This window comes from Ptychodera flava (assembly GCF_041260155.1).
Source record: "Ptychodera flava strain L36383 chromosome 23 unlocalized genomic scaffold, AS_Pfla_20210202 Scaffold_23__1_contigs__length_28996876_pilon, whole genome shotgun sequence".
In the NCBI taxonomy this organism is placed as follows: domain Eukaryota; kingdom Metazoa; phylum Hemichordata; class Enteropneusta; family Ptychoderidae; genus Ptychodera; species Ptychodera flava.
Genome location: NW_027248277.1, coordinates 19,985,150 through 20,000,369, shown reverse-complemented (window position 1 = coordinate 20,000,369; position 15,220 = coordinate 19,985,150). Strand labels below are relative to the sequence as shown.

At 38.2% G+C, this 15,220-nt stretch overlaps 1 protein-coding gene across 1 annotated transcript in view; it reads right to left on the bottom strand.

Moving 5' to 3' along the window:
- Positions 1–15,220, bottom strand: part of LOC139123819 (uncharacterized) — a 53,235-nt gene that overhangs the window by 5,379 nt on the left and 32,636 nt on the right. Inside the window, exons 12-25 of the mRNA XM_070689970.1 lie at positions 12,900–12,978; positions 12,131–12,285; positions 11,083–11,223; positions 10,391–10,513; positions 8,876–9,062; positions 8,081–8,299; positions 7,464–7,848; positions 6,873–6,932; positions 6,338–6,487; positions 5,622–5,721; positions 5,099–5,263; positions 4,377–4,497; positions 3,412–3,569; positions 1,523–1,573 (exon numbers count right to left, since the gene is read on the bottom strand). Of these exons, the coding sequence (XP_070546071.1) occupies positions 3,516–3,569; positions 4,377–4,497; positions 5,099–5,263; positions 5,622–5,721; positions 6,338–6,487; positions 6,873–6,932; positions 7,464–7,848; positions 8,081–8,299; positions 8,876–9,062; positions 10,391–10,513; positions 11,083–11,223; positions 12,131–12,285; positions 12,900–12,978 (1,939 nt within the window). The 3' untranslated portion in view covers positions 1,523–1,573; positions 3,412–3,515. The remainder of the gene's footprint in view (positions 1–1,522; positions 1,574–3,411; positions 3,570–4,376; positions 4,498–5,098; positions 5,264–5,621; positions 5,722–6,337; positions 6,488–6,872; positions 6,933–7,463; positions 7,849–8,080; positions 8,300–8,875; positions 9,063–10,390; positions 10,514–11,082; positions 11,224–12,130; positions 12,286–12,899; positions 12,979–15,220) is intronic.

Here is a 15,220-nt window from a genome sequence, read left to right as displayed (position 1 = left end):
TCCTTACCACTGTTCCACACAGCTTGGAAAATAGGACTGCAAATTTACATAACAATGCATACTTTGCATAATTCTTATATTGTGAAAATGTATTCTTTTGTACAAGTATTAACATATGAATAGCTTGCTCAAAAAAACAGAGAGGTGGCCCGTCCCTAAAAATCCAAAAGTGGAGATCCCTGTTTACATTTCCCATCTACCAGGCTGGGCTAGGGTTAGGGTCAATATAGCCTACTCATTGAAGAACCATATAACATTAAGTTTAGGTTTCAGATAGCACAATGTAGAAACATGAAGTTCAAAGCTATTCCTGTGGGAGACAAGTCAATTAAAGAGCACCAATAATTTTGTTTGGTGCACATTCAATAATACATTATTATGATCAATCTACTGACTTTGTATATTAATAATTACAAGAATGATCACTCTTAATGATATCAAAGATATATCAACCATTTTATGACCCAAAAATGATTTTATATCCTGGCATTTTTTTTTTTTGCAGGATGGTTCACTGAACCCTTTTACTGAAGTCTCTACTGCATTTTTTTAATATAATAAAATATTGAAACTTGAATAGCATTAACAATTGACAGGATGTGTGTCAATAAGGAGACAAGAAAATGGCCTGCTGTGAGTTTAAACCTATTATGTACAGACAGAAAAACAAGCAATTTAAACACCTTCACGATGGCTTTTGTATAAACACACACATACAGCGATGTCAACAGCTCTACAGTAGTTCTATTACAGAAGAAATACTAACATCAGTATATATAAATTGAAAATTTACACATGCACAGACAGAAAGACACGTGAACAGAGTGTTAGCTACAGGGTTTGTTAACCACTCTTACAGATGTCGAGGGTGACATGAGAAAATGACTTAAAGGAAGGTCACCGGGTCAATTTTGCCGGTGTGGATTAGAAACCACTGATTTCTCAGTTATATAACAGTCTGGAGAATTTTCAGTTGAATTGAATATATTTCATGTGTAAGAGTCACATTTTTCTGTCAGACAGTATCCCTTCCCCATCTGCCATGTAAGTAAAAAGCCATATTTAGCCAAACCATGTGTTGGCTTGGAATGTCATTGCAGCTTTAGTCAGTAAAAATCACATTTACAGTATCTGTGATTTCAGGGGCCTTCAAATATTGAATTTTATGTTAAAATTCACCATGTGGACATGTTGTGCTTGCTCAACCTTTAACCAATTTGAACTTAAGGGTAAATATGAACTTGGCAGGAGAAGGGTTTTAATATGCTAAATAGCACTTTTCATCGATTGATGTTAGCAATATTGTGGCATTATTGACCCCATGACCTTCAGTGTAAACCTTGCCATGCCCAGAAGGGGTGATTTGTATGTTTATATACACACATGCTTATACACACAAAGACCCACATACACAATGACATGCATAGACACACAGAGACACACAGATATGAGTGATGAGCTATGGTGCTACTGTAGTGCATTATGGGTAAGGTTAACAACTAATGGATACTTATTGAATTACCGGTTTCATGGCTAGCTGGGATGGTTGCCGTGGGAACAACTCCATTCTGGCCTACATCCAGTGACACACGCATCCAACATTAGAAACAACAGAGAAAGGAACCAGCATGGAATATGTCAGTCTAGTTTGATAATATAAGTTTCAACCATTATTTCACATTTCAAGCTCATACAATTTCAAACCTTTTCCACTTATCCTCCATTTCCATATCTACAAGTTAAAGTTTTCCATAAGAAATAATAAGATTGCTCAAAAATTTGATAATCACGGAATACTTCATCAACATTTCAAAAGTAAGTTTTTAAATGATTCGAGAAATTTTGTTGGAAGATATTTTTCAAAATATAATTGAAGTTAGAGGGCCCTATATGACATCCCCTATCCCCTTGATACTTTTCAACTACAGTACATCGGATACTTTGGGGGTCTCATGGGACTGCAACTGCCTTATTATTGCAGGGTGCTCCAACTAACAACCATTGCGTCATGTACAACATATTCAGCTAAAATAGTGCTTGTTGATAAAACTCTTCCATTGCATGCACGCTAGTGCACACACAAATCCACACACCACAATGTCCTCCTACACTTTTTTATCTCTTAGAGTCAATTTAAAATTTGACATTTTCTTGAGATATCTGTAAGTCAGCCAGCCCTGTGCAAACATCATGTTATATGGAATCTTTGTTGGGCCTACATTTACATGTATAAGATCACTACAGAATCAGTGGTTTGTCATACTCGGACGTTGATGGTATTCTACACACACATACAGGCAGTGTCAGGCACACAGACTGAACCATTCTTTCTAACTGATCACATGACACATTCATATGAAGGGTGCAGGGTAGATGGTTTATTGAAAGCTGAGTATGTGTGCAGAATTAAACCTCTGTGTATATCAGGGTATCTTTCAGGGGTCACTTTGTGCCCCTCTTTGCCACATTTACAGAGGTGGATGTGGAATTATTGAGGGGGGCTTAAAAATCTATGGTTTTCATAGAAATTCTTTGTTTCACATGACCTGTTTGATTTTTTAAGTGAAAATGGAACATACAAGCTAATTAACCTGACAAGTGCATAGAACAGTACCATTGAACGGTTTCCCACTGATAATGAGAAGTGATCATGTTCATGGCCACAAAATCTTAGTCTTGAAGGCAGTATATGTGCTTTGGGGGCAGTTATTTGCATTTCCAAATTTTTACAATTCTTTTCTGGTCTACCACTTGAGGGCGCTCATTTTAAAACTCCTGGCGTAAGTAAAGTTTTCACCATCTTAAGTTTTCTGAAAATCAAAATTCACTTTTGCCCGCAGAGTTAACACAGTGTATGGCAGCAATGTTGAATTTCAAAGATCGCTTAATATTGGACAATTTAAATGTCTTGTACCAGACTTTGCGCGGAGAGAACTGATTTTTATTCTGGATTTCTCAAGAGAATGGTTGAAAGTTTCATTGAGGAAAGTTTGAGCAAAAGTTTAAGTTTTTCACTTTGGAGGTGTGTACTACCTTAATTAGGAGTAGAAAATTCGAAGGAATGCCATAAAGAGTTCCAATACCAAGAACACAATGTTAATTTGGGTCTGCACTTTTTAAAATGCACACGTTACAATGCTGCCTGGCTATAAACAGACAACAATTGTCTACGATGAGAACATGGATTGACTGGATGTTGTCCAATTGTACGTCACAGCCCTTTTTAATCATTTGACAGAAGAAACATGGGGTAATCCAACAATTCTGCAGCCTATATGAAACACTAGAATATCTGAGGTACCTTGCTCATACCCATTAAATACAAATATTAGCATACAGATGCTGTAACCCCTCTCACTGAAAATGGTTCAGCCCATCAACAAATATCAGGTATATCAGATGAAAACTTACCTTTAATCTCTTGTTTTAACCCTGTGCTAATCTTAATGCTGCCAAACTTTCCATGGCTGCTGTGTTCATCGTCGGAAGACGCGTCGTCATCGTCTTCACTATCGTCAGGCAACGTGGTCTCTGAGTCCTTCAGTTCTTTTTTTGAGCCATGTTGGGATCTGACAAAAATACAAAAAAAAAGGACAAGTTGAAGACTTATCAGAGGGACTGGGCGACATAGGATTTCAGAAATAAACAAGAACTGCATTTTTGCATAAACTGGATCAGAGACAGACGGCAATCTCTTATTAAAATTTGTAATGTAAGTGTACTTTTTTATCGCAACATTTTGTGGTCACACAGCACACTTCCTTTCAAGTTCTGACACATTTTACTAATTTTACAATTTAGTAGTTGTGCATCATGTACTCGTACAAGTGATACAACAACGATAATTACAGAGCCCTTCTGTAATACGAAAAACCCACACAGGCTTGAACGGTCTCATTTAACACTTTGAGCGCCAAAGTCAATTTTTGTCACCTTTATAAAATGTATTCTAGTAATTTTTTTCAGATTTTTGCCAAAATTTTGATAAAAAACTGTAGCAAATAAAATATGATATCTATTTGGTCCAAAATTATCAAAAAATTACAGAAAAATTTGCAAAAACTGGAAAATGTTGTACTAAAATTTTGGTTGGAAAAAATTACGGCACTCAAAGGGTTAAAGCTCAGCAGGAAAACCAGGATTTTATGCAAACTCCACATTCTACATCCTCTTATCATGCAAATTGTGACCCTTCAACTTTCAAATATGGTGCAATCAAGTCCTTTGTAATCCTCTCTCACCACCTCTCTCTCTCTCTCTCTCTCTTTCTCTCTCTCTCTCTCTCTCTCTCTCTCTCTCTCTCTCTCTCTCTCTCTCTCTCTCTCTTTCTCTCTCTCTCCCCCCCCAATTCCTTCATCTTTGAACTTTGAACTTACTGTTCCCATGGAATCCAGTTCCGAGGCCTCTGAGCTAGTGTACTCATCTCCGGCTTCATGACTTGATGCAGAATTCAATGCATTACTGCCCTCTGGCACTTGTAGTGTATTATTGTTACTCCTGAAATAAAACAATAGATGTCAATACACCCCATATGAACATGCCATACAAAGTATATGGTGCCCATTAAAATGCTTCTGGAAAAGTTTACAAAGCCAGATCCAAAATTGTCATCTCCTTTGTATAATGGGACTCTCTACCCTACCTTTACAGTAATATGTGATCATCCAAATTTATATTGTAAACAGCAGGGCAGTGCTAACAGCTTTGAACAGAGGTTCAGTAATTTTTATATTGACCTGGCTGAGGTCACTAAACATGCAAAATCACTCATAAACTTTTGTCATTTTTGGATCTCCTTCAAGGTAGAGTGAGAGCAAAAGGGAAATGATTTGAAGGGAAGGGTCCATAAATTTTGATACTGACTTGCATGAAGTTATTAACTTAGCTAATAACTTGCACTCAGGCAGACTCCTAGCTTCTCTTCTTGGATGTCCATCAACGTAATGCTATAGTAGCAGGCAATACAACATGTTTCAAAGGATGTGGTCAATAAAATTTTGATATTGACCTGACTGAGGTCATTAAACTTAGCAAATCACTACCTGCCAAATTTTGATATTGACCTGACTGAGGTCGTTAAACTTATTAAATCACTTACTGCCGTTTAGGGAGACTCCTCTTCTTCTTCTTAGATCTCCTTCTAGGAGGCGGGGCAGTGGTTTCAACTTGGAGGAATAAGTTTTCTCCGTGGCAAATAATATTATTGAGAGTTACCGGAAACGTCTCACCTTCCTCTGTACTCTGTGAACCTGTTGAGTCCAGCCTATCAACAACAATTCAAATGATTTTTCTCTGAATTATGATTTTGATTATACCTTTTACATAAATTATGGGTATTTTTCAACGTGAAGTGATATCAAAGTTCATTTTTTGTCGTTCAAAAAAAGACCTCTTTATGGCAATTCATTTGTTTGTCAAGATTTCACAATCTGAGATGTCTTGCCTATTTCTTGCTGCAATGTACCATTGTCCTCCTTTCTTCATCTTTTTCTCCTTCCATCCCTCAACCCCTCATCCCTCTCTCTCCTCTCTCTCTCTCTCTCTCTCATCTCTCTCTCTCTCTCTCTCTCTCTCTCTCTCTCTCACTACACACACACACACCTCACCACACTCTCACTTACATCAATATTGGCTGGGGACTCAGGATAACTTCTGGCAGTCTTTCACCGTTCACACTGTCCACACTGGTTGTGCTTGTGCTGTTTGGCATCTGTCGTTGACCTGAAAATAAATAAACACAGAAAACAAAGAAGACGATTCAGTCAATGATAAATGCACATTATTGTAATAAAGCAAGAACATAGTAATTGGATGTACAAGAATAACCCGGGGCTATGAAGTCCAATGACGTGTCCTGTTTTTTCTTAGAAATTGAGTTTCTGTTTCAAATCATAAGCATCCATAACACTCGTATGATAAAGAATGAATGTAGAACTCAGAAACTTGAGGACAGGACTGCTTGACTTTGATGAACCATTTACCTATTCACCCTAATTCCCTGTAAACAGGTCCACACTCATCATTGACAATAATAGGTTTGGGCCAAACCATGGTGTTGAAAGGGTGAAATACCAAATGAACTTGCTCATCCCTGGCTGGACTTCAAAAATAACCTCGGCAAGATTTGATGCTTCTAAATTTTAGCACCATTGAAATTTAGATTTTCAAATAATCCTTTATTTTGCAAATCCAAATTTGAAAAAAAAATAAAATTAATGAGAGATGTTCCGACTGCACAAACATGTAAAATGAGATATACACACTTTTGATTGCTCACTGTCTCTCATAGAAAGAGATGAGAAATATCAGAAATCTTTGAACTGTAGAGGGCGCTCACCTTTAATCTCACTGGAAGTTGGTGATTTCAGTCGCTGTTGCTGCTGCTGTTGTTGGAGTTGCTGCTGCTGCTGCTCCCCAGCTGATAGGAAGACACTGTCACTTCCTGTGCTGGACGTTGGTGGCGCACTTTTTGTGGAACTCAGTGAGCCTTGAAAAATGAGGGGGAAATTACGCCATGAATTTCACTTACAATTTGAAATATTCAGTTTCCTGTACATGTTCAGGGCAATGTAGGTACAATAAATTCTTGGTTAAATGTTGTGAGCTATAGAAAATACAATCTTAAAAATAGTATTTTGTAAAGAAACAGAAAAGATTGAGCAAACTAAGCGGTCCAAGGAATGTTCACAGGACCAGGCAAAGAATCTACACATGATGGCATTACATGCATGAATATTGATCCAGAGACTTTACTCACACCAGCTCTGATCATTCTAAATCCTGCATTGTTCCTAAGAGAGGTCCAAGGAGTTGCTCCAATCCTGCCCAAGAGGGCGCTATACAGAATAAAGCAGATTGCTCATTGTACTCACCTTCTGTCTTGAGTGAGTTAGAGTTGGCTGGGGGCGCACTTCGACATGAGCTTGCTGAACCTTGGAGAAAGACAGGGGAAATAGCGTTTGAAATACCTTTGTGAAATTTCAATGAATAATAAATATAATTATTTTAATTTCAATCCTAAAAACTCCACATGATTTGAAATACTTCATGCTGTAAATAATTCATTCTTCACAAGTTGAAACATTGAGGGTTTTTAACATAAAGGTTTGAACTTTTCGTTTCCAACAGTCTTGACCACAGGCTACTTACATTCACTTTCAAATCAGTTCAGATTTGACATCAATAGTTACTGCAAACATTTTCATTTTGCCCTTTGCCAAAAGCCCTTCTCCCCCCTGTAAATCATGCAACTTTGGCTGTCTTCTTTTCAAACTGAAGCCATACCAAACAAAAACAGGGATATATAGTGGGGTGGTGTGTACATTATCCATAAAGTTATTGTGTGAATAAAGAGGGCCATGCATATAAGATCATTCCATTGTGTGCTTATATACTTACAGTGTTTTTACGGACTAACTACGTCACAAAATCACCACCAGATATGTAGTCTTGTTGTGGCTTACCTATGATTTCAAGCATATTGGGAGTTTCATTGGCAGCTAATAGAGCATTTCTACTGGCGACGTTCATGTTCGTAAACGAACGCATAATATCAGTAGTGGCAAGCGCCAAGGCTAGCCAGTCTTTACCTACGCTCCCGTTCGGCGAACGCTCGGGTATTGGCGTTTTGTCGTTCACGCCGACCAGACTGCTCGCAGAGCCGATGGACGCGTTACTGGGATTTCGCTGGTGTCCTTTTGACCATTTACAACTTTCTTTGGAATCGGCGGTGTTGTTTTTACTGCTCTCCTCACTAGAGGGCGCTGGTGGCTTGAAGCCGCGTCCCCACATGAACACTGAGTTGTCTTCGGTGCCGGCCACTGTGAACCTCTCACCGCATGCCAGCATCTGGAATGAACCAAGCTCAATATTCAATGCCATCCAACCAATATTCATGTTTCAACCAGGTTAAAAAAAAGCCATTTCAAAATTTCTGAACGAACGATTGTATCATGACAATATTATGATCAGACATGCACTACTCGATAGCATGTCATACACCCCCTGAGGGCTCTTATCTGGAAAATGGACTCTTCCAAAACAATAGGACTATTCCAAAATAAAAGGTGTTCAGACTCACCAGGACTGTTTTACTTGATAAATCTTTGACAGGTACAGGAGCTTCTCTGGGTTTCACATTTCCCGTACCGAGTTGACCATCGCCGTTTTTCCCGAACGTGTAGACGAGCCCCGGTTCGACTATAACAGCGCTGTGGTACGGCCCGAGTATCATGTCAAGAACCTTGAACTTGGACAGTGCTTTGATGACAGTGGGGACTTTGCGACCTTCAACTTCCGTCTGTAAAATCAAGAAATTGATGAGTATAAGAAATAAGGCCCTGGAGGTGCAGTATAGATGATTTGTGATACAAGTTATATTAGTAACCCTTTAAATCTAATCAATCAATCTAATCAATAAATCAATCAATCAATCTATCAATCAATCAAAGAATTTATAAAGCGCCAGTATCCTATGCATCCATAGTTCAGAGGCGCTGAATAGTTATGAAGCAAATGCTTCAGTAAATAAGTAAGTTTTAAGATTCCTTCTAAAGCTAGTGACTGAGGGCTTCTGTCTTAGTTCAAGAGGAAGTTTATTCCATAATCGAGGCACGGCGCATGAGAATGCTCGTCCACTGTATGATTCACGATTGAAGCTTGGTTCCTTCAATAGACATTCAGCAAATGAAAGCCGAGTCCTTGTAGTTTGCTTTTCCTGGATGAGGTCTGTTATGTAAGTTGATGCCAATAAATTGAGTGCTTTGTAGGTGGTATAAAGAACTTTGAGTGGCTGAGTAGATTCTGAAAAACACATCCTGGTCTAGTAATTGTCTCATCTTCTTAAATCAGAAACATTTGACTTTATTCAGCTCACCCGTGTAAATATATTTTTCATGGCCATCAGGAAACCCTGTCTGTTGTTCAAGCCAAGCTTGTTGTCTTCATTGCTACCACATGCTAACAGACATCCCATGTCAGTCAGGAACATGGATCCATCAACTCCACATTTAACTTCCCGGATAAACACTGGCTCACTGATGGACACTTCCATGGGCTCACAGCTGATTCGAAAATTTGAAAAAAAAGAATGATTTAAAGGGGCAGCTTTCAATCCCTGGTTCTCACATTTGTGGTAATTGACAGTCATATGTAATTTTAGTCTTTTGTTCTCCTTTGTCAGTTCTGTACAGTTCGTCACTTTGCTCACACACAAAGCTGATAAAAAACCTGCCCTTTAACATATTCACCCCAATTCTCCTTAAAACATGTTCACCCCTAATTCCCTGTAAACAGGTTCACGATCACCACTGATAACAATAGGTTTGGAACAAACCATGGCGGTAAAAGGTATTTGTTCTATCCATGAGTCTCATTGTGCAATGCGTAAGTCATCTAATTCTTTAATACAGACAAATGACAGCTTAAAGCTCCATAAGCTGTAACTTTTGAAATTTTCTCTTATTTTTGTTTTCAATGATGACTTACTTATGTTAATTGTCCTACCAAATAACGCAGAATCACACATTAGTTTGGGATCACAACACGTACCGTTGGCCAACAACGAGCGATTTTATGTTGCCAATTTCCATTCTGGTCCGGACTGGAATACAACGTTGTTGACATCTGGCGCTTGGCGCGGCTGATTTTTTAGCGGCTGTGCATTGGCGGGGGAGGTAATTTACGATTTATTTTTACGGAAATACATCCTTTTGGAAGAATGAACATATTTTATTGACGTTTTAACATGTTTTACTGAACAAAAAAATAGGCAAAAATAGGTAAACGTTACAGCTTATGGGGCTTTAAAGATGTCATTGTAAAAATTACACGAATGGCAATTATGTCACATTACGAAATCCTTCCAACTATCTCTAAATTTATTTACAAATCAAAGGTTTTTGAGTTTCTAATGTTTGAACAATTCAACAATGGGTGAATATTTTGTCACTTGTCTGTAATCTCTTTCAAAGCTATGAATGCTGACTTTCTCGAAGTTTACCTTGAGGGGTGGGACAAGTTAACATGCTTAATATCCAGTTATGAACAGAATTTGTTTGTTTACAGTTGGTGTTTTAAGTCCTAACTTTGCAGGTTTAACAGCACAGACTATTATTTCTTCAATACGCATGTTCAATCATAGAGGGAGAAATTATGGCTCTAATATATATGAAGTGTTCCTCTGCATTCTAGGGTTATACGATTATCACAGATACTGGGGTATGTCACACCTGACTATAGAAAATACAAGCCTTTCCACTGCTACTTACAAGTGCTAGGTTCCAATCATGTCATCAAAAACAATGGGGTAAAACGATACAATGTTTCTCTGCAAGGTCAAGCTTGTCGTACACTCTATTGTTACAGTCAAGGTCATGACATTTTGACTTACTAGTCTTCTTCATTGCCAAGTCCAAGCCGGCCGTCTTTGCCGCAGCCCCATGCAAAGACCTCACCGTCAGCTCCCACCACTACCACATGGTGAGGTCCACAAGATATGGACGTCACGTCCACACTGAAACAATGATGAGATGAAAGATGAGTAAGTCACAGCTAAGGCTGTAACTGCACCCTGCCACCCCTATTTCTCAATGCTGAAGTCAAGCTCTGCTATACAATACAATGGGGGTTAATATACCAAAATTTTAAAACGATGTGGTAATAATGTACTGGCAAGAATTTGGCCAACTGCATAAGAACATGTCATTGGTGAAATGGGGGAATATCCATGGGTCTAAAATCTTGCACTGTACACTTGCGAAGGGAAATGGTAATTTTGACTGACGAATAGTGACTAGTTGGGTTGTAAGTCACCAAGTGAAAACCATTCACTTCACAAGCATTCCTTCACTACACCGAGTTTCACCAAAGAAACCCATCTACTCTCAAAGCAATCCCCCTTACTGCACAAGTGTTACCTAAACAAACCCATCTACTCCCAAAGTAACCCTCTTCTACACCCAGTGTTACCCAAACAAACCTATCTACTCCCAATGCAATCCTTCACTGCACCCAGTGTAACCCACAGAAACCCATCTGCACCCAGTGTTACCAACACAATCCTTCCATGGCAAGTGTCCTTACCTCAGCAAAGGTTCAATGAGTCTTGGTCTTGATGCACTTGACCAATCACCATGTCCAAGACATCCATTACTTCCATCACCACAGGTCATTACAATGCCATTATCACTACCAAATACACTGAAACCATCTCCACAGCATGTACTGGGGAAATAATAAACACCTCTCTATGAGTTCATTGTTATCCAGTACATTTGTTTTTTTCAAAACATTTCAAATTGGTTAATCGCTTGGCTAAAAATGGTCAGGCGAGTGTGACTGTGGCAATTCTTGCACAATTCCCTCTCTGATTTTTTTTTATTTGCTTTCTGAAGCATGGTAAAATACCTGGAATTTGTCTCGTCAACCAGTACATCATGCATAATTTGTACAGCGTGTGTTTGTCCACACAATACTGATTATCTGAGATGCAACTTCCATGGCATTCAATATGATTAAGAAACGTTATGCTAAATAACTATAGTATGATGTGTACTTTTGATGATAGTTTAACAAAATACTATTTGATGCTTTGTTCATAAACAGTTTAAACAATATAAAGCTTGTCACATATTCTCAGAGAAGCTAAGGAATCTTCCAAGCTGTTTTACCAGACTGTAGAAACACTCAGACCTGCCAAGTTGAACTTTAAGGGCCAATAGCAGTAACTTTTGATGATTTTTTCACTGTTTTTTTTGTATGTCAGTTACAAGTTTGTGTTCCACTCCCCAGAGCATGTTAGAACACCCACAATTTAGTTTGACAACATACCACCTACATGTGTAAAATGCACTGTTATTGTTTACATTTGAATTCTAGTCCGGTTCTAGTATTGTCAACAATAACAATGCAGTCTGCACATGTACAGGCTGAGTTGACAAGCTGAATACTGTGTATCTCAACATGCTGTGGGAAGAAGGAGAAAGTGTAGACGACATTGAAAACAGATTTGGTGAAAAAAATCATTAAAAGTTACAGCTTTTGTCAATTTTGAATGATCGTTTTCTTTTGCAATACACGAATGATGCACATGCTCAATTTTAAGAATAATCACCAACTTAAGGGTACTCACTTCGTGATAGACTTTCCTTTCAGTGCTTCCACAATTTCAGGTTTACCTCTAGACTTAAGGTCACCATGACCTAGCTGACCTTTGCTCCCTTCACCCCAGGTGTACACTGCCCTCTCAAAGGTCACGACGATCATGTGATTGGCACTGACAGCAACCTACAGTTAAAAATAAAATGATTAATTAAGAAGTCAAAGAAATAAATCGAAATGTCTTTGATTATAAAAGTGAGGTTTCTACTCAACTTGTTCACATAGCTCGACTGTTTAACTTTTCTGTAAAGAGAATTAGGAAATTGGTTTCTTCATTTGAGTGTATAGCTGCACAAGGATTGAATGGAGAAGCCAGTAAAATATGCATTTCCTGTTTCAGTGAAAATATGTTTCCTTCAATGGTGTTGATTCTTAACAAAGTAATATTGTCATTATTAACACTGAAAAACACATATTTTTCTCTGTGAAATATTCGACGTAATTTCAGAACAACGTGAACCGGATTTTCAAATATGGTACTTTGTTACTACAGATGACTATAAACCACATATCAAAGAATGTTAAACAAATCACAGCCTGCAGTTTTAAAAATACACAAAACAACAAAAATTTTCTGAATTTCTGTTCGCAGCACATAGTGTAACACATATAGAAACAATCCTGTGATTGCTATGTTCTGATGTACACATACTTAACACACCAAGGGGGCAAATACTTGGCAGCTTTGAATGCTGGACGGCCATAAGTATTGAACTCTGACCTCTATGCAAAGTACTTACTTTTCGTATTTTGATTTTGCAAGGTAAGTCAATGGGCTGCATGGCCATGTTCATGGTTTCAAAATAATACAACACAGATCTGTAAAACGAAAGCAGAAACGAATGGTGAAAACTTTCAAACTGTCTGCATTTTTTCAAAGCAAAATTGTCCAATAGCTTGTTCTCCAATCTGAAAACATAATTTGTCAAATTGGGAATGTTTCAGAATCACAATACTGGCTAAACAATCTATAGCTTTTCCAAAGACTGCAGCAAATAATACTTCCCACCAGACAATTCTAAATTAAACTAGCCACACTGGGGTAATGTCCAATAGTTGTATTCTCCAATCTGACATCATATAATAAGCCAAATTGGCAATACCCTACCGGACAGATGTAAGTTGACCACTTCACGCGGAAATACCCCATGTTTATATAGATCAATTAGCGGTAACGTCCGCGTGAACCAATATGTAAACACGAGAGATTACAAGATACCGCGGAACAATTACCTGCGTGATAAAATCGTGTATAGGTTTGGTGGAACACGCCCTCAACGTTCATACCGTTGTCATTCTAAATCTACCCGGAAGATATGGCCCTGCATTTTTACGAACACATTTCGCTCCTTTTCATTTTGTTATTGAAGTGTTTTTAATGTTATGAAGTTTGTTGGTATTCTGTACTTCTTAAATGTAAGATCCGTCCATGCCATGGGCGATAGTTTACACCCATTAGGCTACGTGGGACCATTTTTACCCTGCGTACGTGGTGGTGCAGTAGGCCATGTACCGCACTTGATCACGTTGCACGCGTGGTTGCATTTATGTGCCTAAGATTTCTATCTCGACTGGTACGTCTGAACTCGCGAGTCTTTTGTCGCAAGTCCCAATCAGCGACTGTCTCAAAGTATATCTGCGTCTGTCTCCGATAATATCTTTGTTCAGATGAATTTACCTCTACGATCATCGCAGCTAAAGTTTACGACATGTCAACAATTGCGAAGAGTGCACATCTTGAGCAGTTTTGGCAGGGTACGTGTGATCAAAGAAATAAAATACATGAACGTAACAAGCTTGTTTTCTTATTGTCTGTATTATTTCACGCAGAGGGAACGACTGTCTTTGGATTTTGACGGTTGAGTGTTAAGTAACGTGTTATTTTAACATGGATGATTTTCCGACCTTAGTTATCGAATATTATTTCTAGTGGCACAGTTCGGAAAAATTTACATACGTCGCAAAAAGCTTGTCATTTTTTCAACAGACAATCTCTTCCAACATTGTTATCGATGTAGTAAATGTACAAACCCATGCCTTTACTTACTTTCAAGTGGGGTGAATTAACCAATCATAGTGTCGCATTATCTTTTCTGAACCAAAAAAGCCTCTGCCGACTTTGACATCGATTTATTTTATTTACAGCTTTATGGGCCTTTTTCGGGACACGTTTTCAAATGTCGAATTATCTCTTCTGACTTTATCAATGTATTTAATTTACAAGCCCATGGGCCTTCATGTTTGCAATTTTGGTATCAATTAACCTATGTCGCAATTTTTTGGAAGAAAAATCGCATCCAACTTTGTTGTTGACGTATTTTATTTACACATCCATAGGCCTTTTTCCGATATCCACCCGGGACTAATGTACCGACGTTGTAATCACTTTTTCTGAGTCGAATTCCCTTCCGACATTGCCATCACTGCATTTATTTCTAAAAATCACGGTGCTCTGTACATTTTCAGTATCATAACAAATGTTCCGATGTCGTGCCATATATTATTCTGAACCTGAAATCTTTTCCGACTGACATTTCGAGGAATTAACGAAACTGTACAAGAGTTCATCTACTTTCGTAGGGATAATGGAGATGACATGTAATGGGTAACCGAGCTAATAATCGAATAAATTTTTTTCATGAAGTATTTATAAAATTCTCACATAATATTAGATATAATATACGATAAATTACCAAGTTTTCATGCATGGTTGCAAAACTGAACAACACGTAATTGTCAACGTGTACAAAGGTTAGGCTCAGCCAACCGGCCGATGATGACTCGGACCGGACAAGATACATGGTACATGAACGCATCAGAACACTTTATTAGTTCATGATCCCATCAGGAATGCAGTCTTGTAGAACTTTTTTATTAAAATGCTTGCTTTTCTTACTACGGTCATCTTCAAAGTTCATGCTTTCCCGAGATGTCCAAGTTCTGGCTCTCCCGATTTCACCCATGTCTGTACAATATGGATCAGAATTGACCTTCATATTTTGAAGATTTAACTTTATAGACAAATCCTTCACAATTTCATTTTGCAGATTCGCCAACGGGG